The sequence below is a fragment of the Ranitomeya imitator genome, chromosome 4 (assembly GCF_032444005.1).
Source record: "Ranitomeya imitator isolate aRanImi1 chromosome 4, aRanImi1.pri, whole genome shotgun sequence".
Classification (NCBI taxonomy): domain Eukaryota; kingdom Metazoa; phylum Chordata; class Amphibia; order Anura; family Dendrobatidae; genus Ranitomeya; species Ranitomeya imitator.
This window is the reverse complement of record NC_091285.1, coordinates 507,720,292-507,736,814: the sequence shown is the minus strand read 5'-3', so window position 1 is coordinate 507,736,814 and position 16,523 is coordinate 507,720,292. Positions and strand designations below refer to the sequence as shown.

Genomic DNA, 16,523 nt, shown 5'->3' with positions numbered 1-16,523 from the left:
CGTGTTTGGAGGAAAAAGAATACTGAGTTGCATCCATCAAACACCATACCTACTGTAAAGCATGGTGGTGGAAACATCATGCTTTGGGGCTGTTTCTCTGCAAAGGGGCCAGGACGACTGATCCGGGTACATGAAAGAATGAATGGGGCCATGTATTGTGAGATTTTGAGTGCAAACCTCCTTCCATCAGCAAGGGCATTGAAGATGAAACGTGGCTGGGTCTTTCAACATGACAATGATCCAAAGCACACCGCCAGGGCAACGAAGGAGTGGCTTCGTAAGAAGCATTTCAAGGTCCTGGAGTGGCCTAGCCAGTCTCCAGATCTCAACCCTATAGAAAACCTTTGGAGGGAGTTGAAAGTCCGTGTTGCCAAGCGAAAAGCCAAAAACATCACTGCTCTAGAGGAGATCTGCATGGAGGAATGGGCCAACATACCAACAACAGTGTGTGGCAACCTTGTGAAGACTTACAGAAAACGTTTGACCTCTGTCATTGCCAGCAAAGGATATATTACAAAGTATTGAGATGAAATTTTGTTTCTGACCAAATACTTATTTTCCACCATAATATGCAAATAAAATGTTAAAAAAACAGACAATGTGATTTTCTGGATTTTTTTTTCTCAGTTTGTCTCCCATAGTTGAGGTCTACCTATGATGTAAATTACAGACGCCTCTCATCTTTTTAAGTGGTGGAACTTGCACTATTGCTGACTGACTAAATACTTTTTTGCCCCACTGTATATATATATATATATATATATATATATATATACATATATATATATATTGTAGCGATTTCACTCACTCAGCTGCGACGGCTGACACTCAGGAGACGTGTTCCTTTAAAGTTCACTGGGTTTATTGCTTCATAAACCATGTGGCAAAACAACAGAAAGCAAAATAGCCTTTGGTTCAGGCAAAGGAAAACAAGTGTCCAGTTCATCCGGCTCAGTCCTGAAGCCGAACACACTCAGGAGGGTTTCACCTCCACACATCTCCTGTGTAAAGGATTAGCCAGTCTTATATAGGACTAACCACACCCAGTAATCTATCACATGATTAGCCATGTGGTCTGACATCACCACAGGTCCTGAAACACAAACATATGGTTATATAAAACAACGCAATATTCCGGGCTACATTACAGCAACAAGGCACTTATGCGGCACATACCTCCCATCGACTACACACCCTTTAGCCATGCTACATACCTCCCCCCTCTGCCTAAAGCCGTGGGGCTTGGCACTTTCTCCCACTAAACAAGGGATTCTTGATAGGGCATCCGCATTACCGTGCAGCTTTCCGGCCCGATGTTCCACATGGAAACTGAAGTCCTGCAGGGATAAGAACCAACGGGTGACCCTAGCATTTCTACCCTTCGTTTCCCTCATCCACCTAAGTGGGGCATGGTCGGATATCAGTCTAAATTTGCGTCCCAGCAGATAGTACCGTAATGTGTCCACTGCCCATTTTATGGCCAAGCACTCCTTCTCAACGACTGAGTAGTTCTTTTCAGATGAGGACAGCTTCCTACTCAGATAGAGAACAGGATGCTCCTCCCCATGTAGTCCTTGGGAAAGGACTGCTCCCACCCCAACATCTGAGGCATCTGTCTGAAGAATAAACTCTTTCTTGAAGTTTGGGGCCATCAGAACGGGTTGCTTACACAAAGCGTTTTTCATTTCTTGGAAGGCTGACTCTGTTTCTTCGGACCACTTAACCATTACTGGTTTTGTCCCTTTTAGCAGGTCAGTCAGAGGCGCAGCCATCGTGGCGAAGTTTGGGATGAACCTCCTGTAATATCCCACGATTCCCAGGAAGGCTTTAACTTGCTTCTTGGAAACTGGTTTTGGCCACGTTTGAATTGCCTCCACTTTACTGATTTGGGGTTTTATTTCTCCGTGACCCACTATGTATCCAAGGTACTTAGCTTCTTCTTTACCCAAGGCACACTTCTTTGGGTTTATAGTAAATCCGGCCTCTCTTATAGCATCCAACACCACTTGGACTTTCTCCAGATGACTCTCCCAGTCCGGGCTAAAGATGACGATATCATCTAGGTACGCAGCAGCGTAGGCCTTATGGGGTGCAAGAACTCTATCCATAGCCCTCTGGAAGGTCGCCGGAGCTCCCTGTAGGCCAAACGGCATCCGGGCATACTGGAAGCATCCATCAGGTGTCGAAAAGGCTGTCTTCTCCTTGGCTTCCTGCGCCATGGGGATCTGCCAATACCCCTTTGTCAGATCCAAGGTGGATATATATCTGGCGTGCCCAAGCCTTTCGATGAGCTCATCAATACGGGGCATGGGATAAGCGTCGAACTTGGAGACCTCATTCAACTTCCGATAGTCGTTGCAAAACCTCCACTCTCCATCAGGTTTTGGGACCAGGACAATTGGGCTTGACCAACCGCTCTTGGATTCCTCAATGACTTCAAGCCTCAACATACGCTCCACTTCCTTGGAGATAACTTCTCGACGAGTCTCAGGAATACGATAAGGTTTCACATTCACCCGCACATGGGGCTCTGTTAGGACCTCGTGCTCTATGACCTTCGTGTATCCTGGCAATTCTGAAAACAGGTCCCTGTTTTTCTGGAGTAACTCCCGGCACTGCTGTTTCTGGGTTTTCGATAGCATCTCTGCTATAGTAACCGCTCCAACCTCACCTTCTGGGTTGCTTAACAAGGACGGAGAAACTGTCGGCTCTCTATCTTGCCATGGCTTGATGAGGTTGACATGGTAAACTTGGAATGGTTTCCGTCTTCCTGGTTGGTGAATTTTATAATTTACCTCACCAAGTTTCTCGACAACCTCATATGGCCCTTGCCATTTGGCCAAGAACTTGCTTTCCACCGTTGGAACTAACACCAGAACTCGGTCTCCCGAATTGAACTGCCTCACTCTTGCAGACCGGTTGTAGACCCTGGCTTGAGCTTCTTGTGCTTGGAGAAGGTGTTCTTTCACGATAGGCATCACCTTTGCAATCCTCTGCTGCATCAGGGCCACATGCTCAATGACGCTCCTGTGGGGCGTGACTTCGGCTTCCCAGGTTTCCTTGGCTATATCCAGGAGTCCTCGTGGATGTCGGCCATATAGAAGCTCAAACGGTGAGAATCCTGTGGAGGCCTGTGGAACTTCACGAATGGAAAACATCAGATAGGGTAAGAGACAATCCCAGTCTCTACCGTCTTTCTCTATAGCTTTCCTCAGCATGCTCTTTAGAGTCTTGTTAAACCTCTCAACAAGACCATCTGACTGGGGATGGTACACCGAGGTCCTCAACTGGGAGATCTTCAGGGCTTTGCATAACTCCCTCATCACCTTGCTCATGAAAGGTGTACCCTGGTCAGTCAGGATCTCCTTTGGCAGACCTGTCCGGGAAAAGACATGGACCAACTCGCGGGCTATGCTCTTTGAGGAAGAATTCCTCAAGGGAATTGCCTTAGGATAGCGTGTGGCATAGTCCAGGATGACTAATATATACTGATGGCCCCGAGCTGATTTAACTAAGGGACCGACCAAGTCCATGGCAATTCTCTCGAACGGTACCTCAATAATGGGCAGTGGCACAAGGGGGTTCCGGAAATGAGGAGTAGGAGCAGTTAGCTGACATGTAGGGCAGGACCTGCAATAGTTCACTATTTCCCGGTGACACCCAGGCCAATAGAACCTCTGCACAACCCGTTCCTGCGTTTTTTCCACCCCTAGGTGTCCACCCAAGATGTGTGAATGGGCCATGTCCAACACTTTCCGTCTATACGGACCCGGCACTATCAACTGCTCTACCAACTCCTCCCTTATTTTCGTGACCCGGTACAACAATTCCCCCCTCAACAGAAAATGGGGAAATCTTTTGTCTGCCCCCGGCTCCTGTACCACCCCGTCAATAACTGTGACATTATTAAAGGCTTCCCTCAGAGTGGGGTCCCTATGTTGGGCAGTCCCAAAATTTTCACCGGTAACCTCTAACTCCAGAATGTCAGATGTAGGGGATACTTCCTCCTCATCCCCAATCAGAACACAAAAAGGAAAGCTGTCTGCCTCTGGGTGTGGCGATACCGTTCCAGGGTTCACTGGTTCCCTGCCAGGGAGCTCAGAACCCTTTCCCCACAAATCCCAAAACAAACAGAAATCCCGGCCAATAATTATAGGGTGCAACAAGTCCTGAACTACGCCGACTATGTGGGATTCAGTGCCACATGCCGTTTCAATGTCCACCCTGGCCATAGGGTAGTCCTTTGCATCACCATGTATGCACCGCACTCCGACCTAATTTCCTGGGAGCAGATGAAGAGGAAAAGTGGCCCTCACCAGGGTCACTAGGCTCCCCGAGTCTAACAGTGCCGTTACTGCTCGACCGTTCACCTTTACGGGACACGCTTGAGGTCCCTCGTTGGATGGAGAGTTCACACTACAGACTGGATACGCATAGTATGAACAACGGCGTCCCATGCTGCAGTCCATCTGCTCAGTGGCTTGGGAACAACAGGCAGCTATATGTCCTGGCTTGTGGCACCTCCAACAAATAACATCACCCGTGGGGACCTTGGGCACCACCTCCCCCGCCCTTTGTGACCTTGGACGCACCACCCCTTTTTGGGACTCAGCTGCCCTCTGGGACCCCCAGTACGGCATGGGCTGCCTCCCGAAGGAGCCTTCCAACCCTTGGTATCTCTCAACCAGTCCGATCAGCTCGTCGGCATCCTGGGGATCACCCTGGGCAACCCAAGACTGTATAGGCCTCGGGAGGGAATGGACAAACCGATCCATCATCACCCGTTCTACCATCTGTGCAGGCGCAGAGGTCTCTGGCTGCAGCCATTTCTGGACCAGGTGCAACAGATCAAACATTTGGGAACAAGGTGGTTTGTCCCGGTGATAGCCCCATGAGTGAACTCGCCGTGCCCTGACAGTCAGTGTCACCCCCAGACGTGCGAGAATCTCGGCTTTCAATTTGTGATACTCTTTGGCATCCTGCAAGGTCAAATCATAGTACGCCTTCTGGGGTTCTCCCGTCAGGTATGGCGCAAGTACCTCTGCCCACTGCTCTGGCGGAAGTTTTTCCCTCTCAGCGACCCTCTCAAACACCGTCAGGAAGGCCTCAACATCATCCCCGGGAGTCATTTTCTGCAATGCACGTCTTACCGTCTTCCGGACGTGGGTGTCATCAGCCAAACCTGGGGTTGGGGCGCTCGCCTTGCCCTGGATGGCGGTTGCCAGAAGCTGCATCTGCTGCCGTTGCTCCTGCTGGCTCTGTTGTATCTGCTGCTGGCTCTGTTGTATCTGCTGCATCAACAGCCTGTTGGTCTCTTGCTGCCTTTGCTCCTGCTGGACCAAGTGTTTCAGCAGGTCCTCCATTTTCTCCGGCAATGCTTGCTGGCTTGCAACAGCCTTGACCCAGGACATTCAAAAATAAACTCACGTCTCGTCTCCGCTGGGAACGCTGCCCGCATTCTCCACCAATTGTAGCGATTTCACTCACTCAGCTGCGACGGCTGACACTCAGGAGACGTGTTCCTTTAAAGTTCACTGGGTTTATTGCTTCATAAACCATGTGGCAAAACAACAGAAAGCAAAATAGCCTTTGGTTCAGGCAAAGGAAAACAAGTGTCCAGTTCATCCGGCTCAGTCCTGAAGCCGAACACACTCAGGAGGGTTTCACCTCCACACATCTCCTGTGTAAAGGATTAGCCAGTCTTATATAGGACTAACCACACCTAGTAATCTATCACATGATTAGCCATGTGGTCTGACATCACCACAGGTCCTGAAACACAAACATATGGTTATATAAAACAACGCAATATTCCGGGCTACATTACAGCAACAAGGCACTTATGCGGCACATACCTCCCATCGACTACACACCCTTTAGCCATGCTACAATATATATATATATATATGTATACCTATTCTATGTGTACACATTTATTCTACCTATTGGACTGGAAGCTGTCAGTGTGATTTTACTGTACACCGCACTGAATTGCCGGCTTTTCTCTCTAACAGCGCTGCGTATTTCTCGCAAGTCACACTGCTTGTCCGTGTGTAATCCGTATTTTTCACGCTTCCATAGACTTTCATTGGCGTATTTCTTGCGCAGTACGGTGACAAACGCAGCATGCTGCGATTTTGTACGGCCGTAGAAAGCCGTATAATACTGATCAGTAAAATACGGCAGATAGGAGCAGGGGCATAGAGAATAATTGTGCTGTATTTTTTGCGAGTTTTACGGACGTAGTTTCTGCGCTCTTACGTCCGTGAAACTCGCAAGTGTGAAGCCGGCCTAAATGCGGGAAAAAAAAAATGGAGATCGGCATTATTTCAGCACAGATCTATCCCCCACCCCCCCTTCCACTATACACTGAAACAGTCTATTAACATTGATAAACAGTTTTAATGTGAAAATCAAGTTAGGCTTTTGGTGAACGAACAGTTATCGAACATAAACTCGAACAGCCGAATTTTAAGCAAATTGTTCGAGTTCATCGAACGACTCGAACACCGCCCAAAACAGCTCGAATTTGAAATTGGCAAACAGTTCGACTTGAACACTGTTTATATCTACTGGCCATCCAGCCAAACTGAGCAGTCGTGGAAGAAGAGCCTTGGTGAGAGAGGTAAAGAAGAACCCCAAAATCACTGTGGCTGAGCTCCAGAGATGCAATAGGGAGATAAAAGTTCCACAAAGTCAACTATCACTGCAGCCCTCCACCAGTCGGGCCTTTATGGCAGAGTGGCCCAACGGAAGCCTCTCCTCAGTGCAAAACATAAGAAGGCCCGCATAGAGTTTGCTAAAAAAAACACATGAACGACTCCCAGACTATGAGAAATAAGATTCTCTAGTCTGAAGAGATGAAGACAGACCTTTTTGGTGATAATTACGGTATGTGTGGAGAAAACCAGTCACTGCTCAGCACCTGTCCAATACAATACCAACAGTGAAACTTGGTGGTGGCAGCATCATGCTATGAGGGTGTGCTTCAGCTGCAATGACAGGACGACTGGTTGCCATTGAAGGAAACATGGGCAGCACGGTGGCGCAGTGGATAGCACAGCAGCCTTGCAGCGCTGGAGTCCTGGGTTCAAACCCCACCAAGGACAACATCTGCAAAGAGTTTGTATGTTCTCTCCGTGTTTGCGTGGGTTTCCTCCGGGTACTCCGGTTTCCTCCCACATTCCAAAGACATACTGATAGGGAATTTAGATTGTGAGCCCCAACGGGGACAGCGACGATAATGTGTGCAACCTGTAAAGCGCTGTGGAATATGTTAGCGCTATATAAAATTAAAGATTATTATTATTATTATTAAGTACAGAGATATCATGGATGAAAACCTCTTCCAGAGTGCTCTGGACCTCAGACATGGCCGAAGGTTCACCTTCCAACAAGACAATGACTAAGCACACGGTTAAAATAACAAACGAGTGGCTCCAGAACAACTGTGTGACCATTCTTGACTGGCCCAGCCAGAGCCCTGACCTAAACCCAATTGAGCATCTCTGGAGATACCTGGAAATGGCTGTCCACCAACGTTCACCATCCAACCTGACAGAACTGGAGAGGATTTGCAAGGAAGAATGGCAGAGGATCCCCAAATCCAGGTGTGAAAAACTTGTTGCATCATTCCCAAGTAGACTCATGGCTGTACTCACTCAAAAGGGTGCTTCTACTCAATACTGAGCAAAGGGTCTGAATACTTATGACCATGTGATATTTCAGTTTTTCCTTTTTTAATACATTTGCAAAAATTTCTACATTTGTTTTTTTTCAGATGCAGAGTGTACATTAATGAGAAAAAATTAACTTTTTTTCTCAAATTTACCAAATGGCTGCAATGAAACAAAGAACGACTCCCAGACTATAAGAAATAAGATTCTCTGGTCTGAAGAGATGAAACATTTTAAGGGGACTGAATACTTTCCATTCCCAATGTACATGTACTGAGGTTTGCGGGACTGCAGCTCCCGCAGTGCCGTATATGTATGGCACATATTGGTAAGGGGTTAAAACATTGCAATTATTTTGCACATAATGGTACCCTAATGCTGTACTTTCCAATTTTGGGACACATGCATCAAAAGTAACAGTCTCACCTAGCCTCATAAACCATTCCGACTAGTCAAGAAGAAATTTAACAAATGCAAGGGAGCTATAAACCTGAACAAAATTTGAAAGTCACTGAGTAGCATAATTACTTAAATTTCAAAACATTTTAAGTGAGTGTAACCATCCAAAGACAAAAAGTTAGATACATTCAGATGCAATGTTGCATGAATATGTCATGCATGTTCTACTGATTGTTTAAAGCACCACTCCAGCGTGTTTTTTATTGCAGTGTTGGAGTGGTGCTACTAACGTAAGGCCTCAGCACTTAGTCTTATACTTACCATCCGCAGTCTTCTGCTGTTATCCATGTCGCTCTGGTCGGTCTCCACCAGTTTGTGACCTGCCAGATCGCTCGTGTTTGCTGGAGTAAGGAGAAGGTCACTTTTCAATGCAGGTCTATGACAGCCACGTTCGGGATCTAATAGACCTACACTGAGAGCTTGTGACTGTTACCTCAGACTTCTGGTCAGTCAGAAGTTGTAGTCAAAAGATGGCATAGTCGGGATGAGCTGAACAGAGTGTGTAGTGAGAAAAATATTAGGTGCTGGGACCTTATGTTAGCAGCACCCCTTCACTGGTGCAATAAAAAAAATGTTGGAGTGGTGCTTTAGTTAAAATATGTAAGAAAAAAAACACAAACAAATATGTTAAAGAATAAAATGGTTTTATTATTCATCTTGGCAATCCTTGTTTTTAATGGAAAATAAGGGATTAAATATGGATACAAAACGTACACATTTATGTTGATGACCATATAACCAATTCCTAAATTACTTGTCCATAAATTGCGCTACAACTTTCCAGCAGCCTGCTTGGCATCTCTGACAAGTTTGTACATAAAAGAGAAGAAAAAAAGGAGATTGTCGTAGTCGCCATTGTAGTCCTTCTCTAGGATCTGCATATGAAAGTCCACCATAAAGTAGTAAATTGCTTCTATTGTTGAAAGGTAAGTCTCAGGTGATCCTTTCTGATGTCGCCAAAAGCAAGTCTTTCGTTCTGTCAATTCAACACTCACCAACCCTAGAGCAGGTGAGACAAGAATGAAAAAGAAAAAGATATGAATTACTATTTGACTTATTAGGTTTTCCTGGACTTGTCCTAAAATTTTGCAGTCATTGTGTGTGACTAGTTTGCCAAATCCAGTTAATGCGCAATGTACATGCTGTAAGTATTCCCCTCTATTGCCAGCTTGAGTGGTCGTCACACGACTTACAAGTATCACTGATTCTTTGAATGTTCAAATGAGAGAAGCTAATCAGATTGAGACCTCCTGTATTCAAATCACTATAGGGGAATCCAGACAATTGGTAAATATAGAGTTACTGTAGGTCCAGACATATTTGAACAGTGACAAGTTTTGGAATTTTAGCCGTTTACAGAAACATATTCAAGATACAATTATATAATCAACTAGATAGTAGCCTGATTCTAACGCATCGGGTATTCTAGAATATGTATGTAGTTTATTCATGAAGATTTTAGACAAAAAATGTTAACACTAAAGGGGCAATATATATCTGTACCAGATGAAATATATGTGTTGAAATTTTACTTATAGAAACCCCAGTGAAAACAAGTAAAGTGAGTGGAAACCACTCAAAAGCAGTAAAAACCAGCCACCAGAGCTAGGGACCTAACTCCAAGAAAATAACATGGCAAGGATATATGTATAATCACAATAATTCTTTATTAGTAATGGTAATAACATATATATATATATATATATATATATATATATGCACATATTGGAAGGATATATAAAAAAAGCATACACAAAAATATATAAAATCACAAAAATATATATAAAAATCTGGATAGGTATAAGGTATGCCAAAAAGGGAAGGGTTAATATCAGGACTCTTATAAAAAAATCGACCAAGGGATAAAAAATGGTGTGTACCACAAGTGCTAAAAAACGGTAAAGATAACAACAGTAAGCATATAACACCAAAAATATCTATGGGGTTTAAGTAAAATGACCCATAATATAATATAACCAGGCCATATGGCCAACCACCATGTGGAAAAGTGCAATGTGCAATGTGGTAAGAAACCAAAAAGTAAAAATTGTGCAAAACAAGCAATATATATGAGCAAGGGGATGAAGGCAGATTATAAATGAGTACCTGTACCTTAATGGCGTCACTAAATCCAACCAATGCGCACCCCATGATTGCATACACCTGGCTCTGAAGTTCAAAGCTCAATGAGGTTAAAAAAACCAAAAAAAGTGCTTTAGTAAGTCAGTAAAAAGTAGGTAGGAGGATTTAAACCAAGAAAATGATAAGGGTGCCCATACTTATGCACCTGTCAAATTTTGTATGAATGCAGATTGCACATTTTCTGTTAGTACAATGAACCTGATTTCAAGGCAGAAACATTACTGTGTCCAACAGTTATTAGATATATGAAACTGAAATAGCTGTTGCAAAAAAAAACAATTTTTATAAAACATTAAGCTTAAGATTAATAGGGGTGCCCAAACTTTTTCATATAACTGTATAACACAGCCCACGGAGTGTATAGCCCAGCCCACGCAGTACATTGCACAGCCCACGCAGTACACTGCACAGCCCACGCAGTACACTGCACAGCCCACGCAGTACACTGCACAGCCCACGCAGTACATTGCACAGCCCACGTAGTACATTGCACAGCCCAGGCAGTATATTGCACAGCCCAAGCAGTATATTGCACAGCCCACGCAGTATATTGCACAGCCCACATAGTATATTGCACAGCCCACGCAGTATATAGCACAGCCCACAAAGTATATTGCATAGCCCACGTAGTGTATTGCACAGCCCACGTAGTATATTGCACAGCCCACGTAGTATATTGCACAGCCCACGTAGTATATTGCCCAGCCCACGTAGTATATTGCACAGCCCACGTAGTATATTGCACAGCCCACGTAGTATATTGCACAGCCCACGTAGTATATTGCACAGCCCACGTAGTATATTGCACAGCCCACGCAGTATATAGCACAGCCCACAAAGTATATTGCATAGCCCACGTAGTGTATTGCACAGCCCACGTAGTATATTGCACAGCCCACGTAGTATATTGCACAGCCCACGTAGTATATTGCCCAGCCCACGTAGTATATTGCCCAGCCCACGTAGTATATTGCCCAGCCCACGTAGTATATTGCACAGCCTACGTAGTATATTACACAGCCCACGTAGTATATTGCTCAGCCATGTAGTATATTACACAGCCCACGTAGTATATTGCCCAGCCCATGTAGTATATTGCACAATCCACATAGTATATTGCACAGCCCACGTAATATATAGCAATGTGGGAATCATATCCCTGTTAAAAAAAAGAATTAAAATAAAAAATAGTTATATACTCACCTTCCGTTGGCCCCCGGATTGAAGCGGTTACCAACGCTCCTCGTGCGCTCCGGTCTGAAGAGTGCATTGCGGTCTCGCGAGATGATGACGTAGCAGTCTCGCGAGACCGCTACGTCATCATCTCGCGAGATCGCAATGCATGGAGCGGTCACCGAAGCGTCGCGAAAGACCTGTTCTCGATCCGAGGGGCCGACAGACAGTGAGTATAACACGATTATTTATTATTTTTACCATTAGATCTTTATTATTTTTAACATTAGATCTTTTTACTATTGATGCTGCACAGGCAGCATCAATAGTAAAAAGTTGGTCACACAGGGTTAACAGCAGCGTTAATGGAGTGCGTTACACCGCAGCATAACACAGTCCGTTAGCGCTGCCATTAACCCTGTGTGAGCGCTGACTGGAAGGGAGTACGGAGCGGGCACTGACTGCGGGGAGTAAGGAGCGGCCATTTTCCCGCCGGACTATGCCCCTCGCTGATTGGTCGTGGCTGTTTTGCCGCGACCAATCAGCAACTTGGGAGAGAGAAAGACAGACAGACAAAGACGTAAGTGATCCATAGACAATTATATAGTAGATATGGACTTAATGTGCAGACTCTCAGCTTTAATTTGAGGGTATTCACATCCTAATTGGAGTACGGGTTTAGGAATTAAAACTCTTTAATATGTAGCTGCCTCTTTTTAACTCCATTACCCCCAAGGATGGTTGGCACGTTAATGACCAGGCCAATTTTTACAATTCTGACCACTGTCCCTTTATGAGGTTATAACTCTGGAACGCTTCAACGGATCCCGGTGATTCTACCCCCCACCCCCTGAAGATGGCTGGACCATCATTGTAAATACATAATTGTAAATACACACCTGTACTTTGTGTCTCCCCCACCTCATTGTAGATTGTAAGCTCTCGCGAGCAGGGTCGTCTTATTTTGCCTTATTGTATTATTAACGTTGTTACCTATGACTGTTGTGTTTGAAACTGTTAAACTGTAAAGCGCTGCGGAATATGTTGGCGCTATATAAAGATTATTATTATTATGACATTGTTTTCTCGTGACATATTGTAGTTCATGATAGTGGTAAAATGTCTTTGATATTACCTGCGTTTATTTGTCAAAAAATGGAAATTTGGCAAAAATTTTGAAAATTTCGCAATCAGAGATATGTCACACAAAATACTTAATAAGTAACATTTCCCACATGTCTACTTTACATCAGCACAATTTTGGAACCAAAAATTTTTTTTTTTGTTAGGGAGCTATAAGGGTTGACCAGCAATTTTTCATTTTGACAACACCTTTTTTTTTTTTTTTTAGGGACCACATCTCATTTGAAGTCATTTTGATGGGTCTATATGATAGAAAATAAAGTGTGATACCATTCTAAAAACTGCACCCCTCAAGGTGCTCAAAACCACATTCAAGAAGTTTATTAACCCTTCAGGTGTTTCACAGGAATTTTTGGAATGTTTAAAAAAATGAACATTTAACTTTTTTTCACAAAAAATTTACTTCAGCTCCAATTTGTTTTATTTTACCAAGGGTAACAGGAGAAAATGGACCCCAAAAGTTGTTGTACAATTTGTCCTGAGTACGCCGATACCCCATATGTGGGGGTAAACCACTGTTTGGGTGCATGGCAGAGTTCGGAAGCGAAGGAGCGCCATTTGACTTTTCAATGCAAAATTGACTGGAATTGAGATGGGACGCCATGTTGCGTTTGGAGAGCCACTGATGTGCCTAAACATTGAAACCCCCCACAAGTGACACCATTTTGGAAAGTAGACCCCCTACGGAACTTATCTAGATGTGTGGTGAGCACTTTGACCCACCAAGTGCTTCACAGAAGTTTATAATGCAGAGCCGTAAAAGTAAAAAAAATCATATTTTTTCACAAAAATGATCTTTTCGCCCCCAATTTTTTATTTTCCCAAGGGTAAGAGAAGAAATTGGACCCCAAAAGTTGTTGTACAATTTGTCCTGAGTACGCTGATACCCCATATTTGGGGGTAAACCACTGTTTGGGTGCATGGCAGAGCTCAGAAGGGAAGGAGCGCCATTTGACTTTTCAATGCAAAATTGACTGGAATTGAGATGGGATGCCATGTTGCGTTTAGAGAGCCACTGATGTGCCTAAACATTGAAACCCCCCACAAGTGACACCATTTTGGAAAGTAGACCTCCTAAGGAACTCAACTAGATGTGTTGTGAGAGCTTTGAACCCCCAAGTGTTTGACTACAGCTTATAACGCAGAGCCGTGAAAATAAAAAAAAAATTTTCCCCACAAAAATTATTTTTTAGCTCCCAGTTTTGTATTTTACCAAGGGTAACAGTTGAAATTGGACCCCAAAAGTTGTTGTCCAATTTGTCCTGAGTACGCAGATACCCCATATGTGGGGGTGGGGGGGACACCACCGTTTGAGCGCATGGCAGAGCTCGGAAGGGAAGGAACAGCCATTTGGAATGCAAACTTAGATGGACTGGTCAACAGGCGTCACGTTGCATTTGCAGAGCCCCTGATGTACCTAAACAGTAGAAACCCCCCACAAGTGACCCCATATTGGAAACTAGACCCCCCAAGGAACTTATCTAGATGTGTTGTGAGAACTTTGAACCTCCAAGTGTTTCACTACAGTTTATAACACATAGCTGTGAAAATAAAAAATCTTTTTTTCCACAAAAATTATTTTTTAGCCCCCAGTTTTGTATTTTCCCAAGGGTAACAGGAGAAATTGGACCCCAAAAGTTGTTGTCCAATGTGTCCTGAGTACGCTGATATCCCATATGCTGGGGTAAACCCCTGTTTGGGCGCACGGGAGAGCTAGGAAGGGAAGGAGCACTCTTTTACATTTTCAACGCAGAATTGGCTGGAATTGAGATTGGACGCCATGCCGCGTTTGGAGAGCCCCTGATGTGCCTAAACAGTGGAAACCCCCCAATTATAACTGAAACCCTAATCCAAACACACCCCTAACCCTAATCTCAACGGTAACCTTAACCACACCCCTAACCCTGACACACCCCTAACCCTAATCCCAACCCTGGGGGTAAAATTGTTACATATTCCCATAGCAGTATGCACAAACGATTTCCTGAATTTCTACTCCTTGCACCTAAGCAGGATTAAACAACTGCTGCATGTGCTCTTCTGCTTCAAAATCAGCTCGTATAGTTAGTGTGTATTATTGTTCATTATAGCCCTATACTTCATCTGAATCCTATCTTCCACTATCTCCTGAAAAGAATCAAGATGGAGGTCAACAGACGCGCTTGCCAAGTTTGATGACCTTATAAGCGTCAGCTACTCGCACACTATTGCCCCAGGAAATGATAGCAAAAAAGATGGCACTTGCCACAACGGACTGGTAAAACATTTTGTGAGCATTTTACTGCACACTTTGAACGATCTGAGCTTCCGTAGAAAGTACAGTCTGCTCATTCCCTTCTTGTAAACCTTCTCCGTATGATACCTCCAATCAAGTTTGCCGTCAAGGTGAATCCCCAAATATTTGTAGCTATCAACCATCCCCACCTCCTGGCCAGCAATAGTGATCGGTAAGTAATCATCCTTTTTCGTTCTATAACTCACCACCATCTCCTTGGTTTTCTTCACATTTGTTTCAGCACCTGAAACAAGGAGTAGTTGTAGAAAAATAGCTGCAATTCCTAAACATTTCACAGGATATTTTTGTTTAGCCCCTTTAATTAAACCCGTAAGTCTCCACTTCAATTGCATCTCAGTTATTTCATCGTAAATAAAAAATACTGGCATGCAGAGCCGAAATCACGACGGCTCAGTCACTGTCCAAATATTTCTGGCGCTAACTGTACCAAGCATTTAAAAGAATAAAATCTGCCATCGAAATCAGGTATGATCTTCTCAAATAAATGACTTTCATTGAATGAATTTTGTGCATGTAAAATGCTATAGATTTTTTTTTACTGCACAAAAAAAAAGCACAGGAACAAAAATTGCATAATTGCATTTTTGCAGAAAAAGCAAAAATTGGGCAGGAAAACCACACATTCTTGTTTCTACATTCTTCCTCTGTTTATTTGATCAGCAAAAATAATACTAATTTTGGCTGGCTTAGAATTATTTTTTATGCTTACCAAGGCCTTGTTTTGCATGCATTAAACTTGCTCATTTAATCTTAGAAAAAAAAAGCTTTCTACTGATCTCAAGCAGATTAACCCGTTATTGCTTTTCAGAACTGGAAAACCAGAGCGCATCCAGGATCAGCACTTATGAAAGGGAACCTGTCACCCCCAAAATCGAAGATGAGCTAAGCCCACCGGCATCTGGGGCTTATCTACAGCATTCTGGAATGCTGTAGATACGCCCCCGATGTATCCTGAAAGATGAGAAAAAGAGGTTAGATTATACGCACCTGGGTGGGCAGTTTTGTCCGATGGGTGTCGCGGTCCGATGCCTCCCATCTTCTTATGATGACATCCTCTTCTTGTATTCACGCTGCGGCTCTGGCGCAGGCATACTTTGTCTGCCCTGTTGAGGGCACAGCAAAGTACTGCAGTGTGCAGGTGCCAGGCCTCTCTGACCTTTCCCGGCGCCTGCACACTGCAGTACTTTGCTCTGCCCTCAACAGGGCAGACAAAGTATGCCTGCGCCGGAGCCGCAGCGTGAATACAAGAAGAAGACGTCATCGTAAGAAGATGGGAAGCGCAGGACCGTGACGCCAATCGGACGGGATCGCAGCGGGACCACCCCTTAGTGAGTATAATCTAACCTCTTTTCTCATCTTTCAGGATACATCGAGGGCTTATCTACAGCATTTCAGAATACTGTAGATCAGCCCCTGATGCTGGTGGACTTAGCTCACATACGATTTTGGGGGTGACAGGTTCCCTTTAACAAATTAACGGTCAAGACATTTTCCGTCAAGGTGAACTGGGACTATCTGACCCTCGACGGGATAGTACGTCATAGCGATCGGCCGCGCTCACAGGGGGAGCGCGGCCGGGTGTCAGCTGACTATCGCAGCTGACATCCGGCACTATGTGCCAGGAGCGGTCACGG

General features: G+C 44.4%; 1 protein-coding gene across 3 annotated transcripts in view; it reads right to left on the bottom strand.

Moving 5' to 3' along the window:
• Nucleotides 1-8,762: 8,762 nt before the first annotated feature.
• DTWD1 (DTW domain containing 1) overlaps nucleotides 8,763-16,523 on the bottom strand; it is a 44,530-nt gene continuing 36,769 nt past the window's right edge. For all 3 annotated transcript variants that reach the window (XM_069766043.1, XM_069766042.1, XM_069766044.1), the window contains one exon: nucleotides 8,763-9,135. In XM_069766043.1, coding sequence (XP_069622144.1) covers nucleotides 8,906-9,135 — 230 coding nt within the window. In that variant the 3' untranslated portion in view covers nucleotides 8,763-8,905. The remainder of the gene's footprint in view (nucleotides 9,136-16,523) is intronic.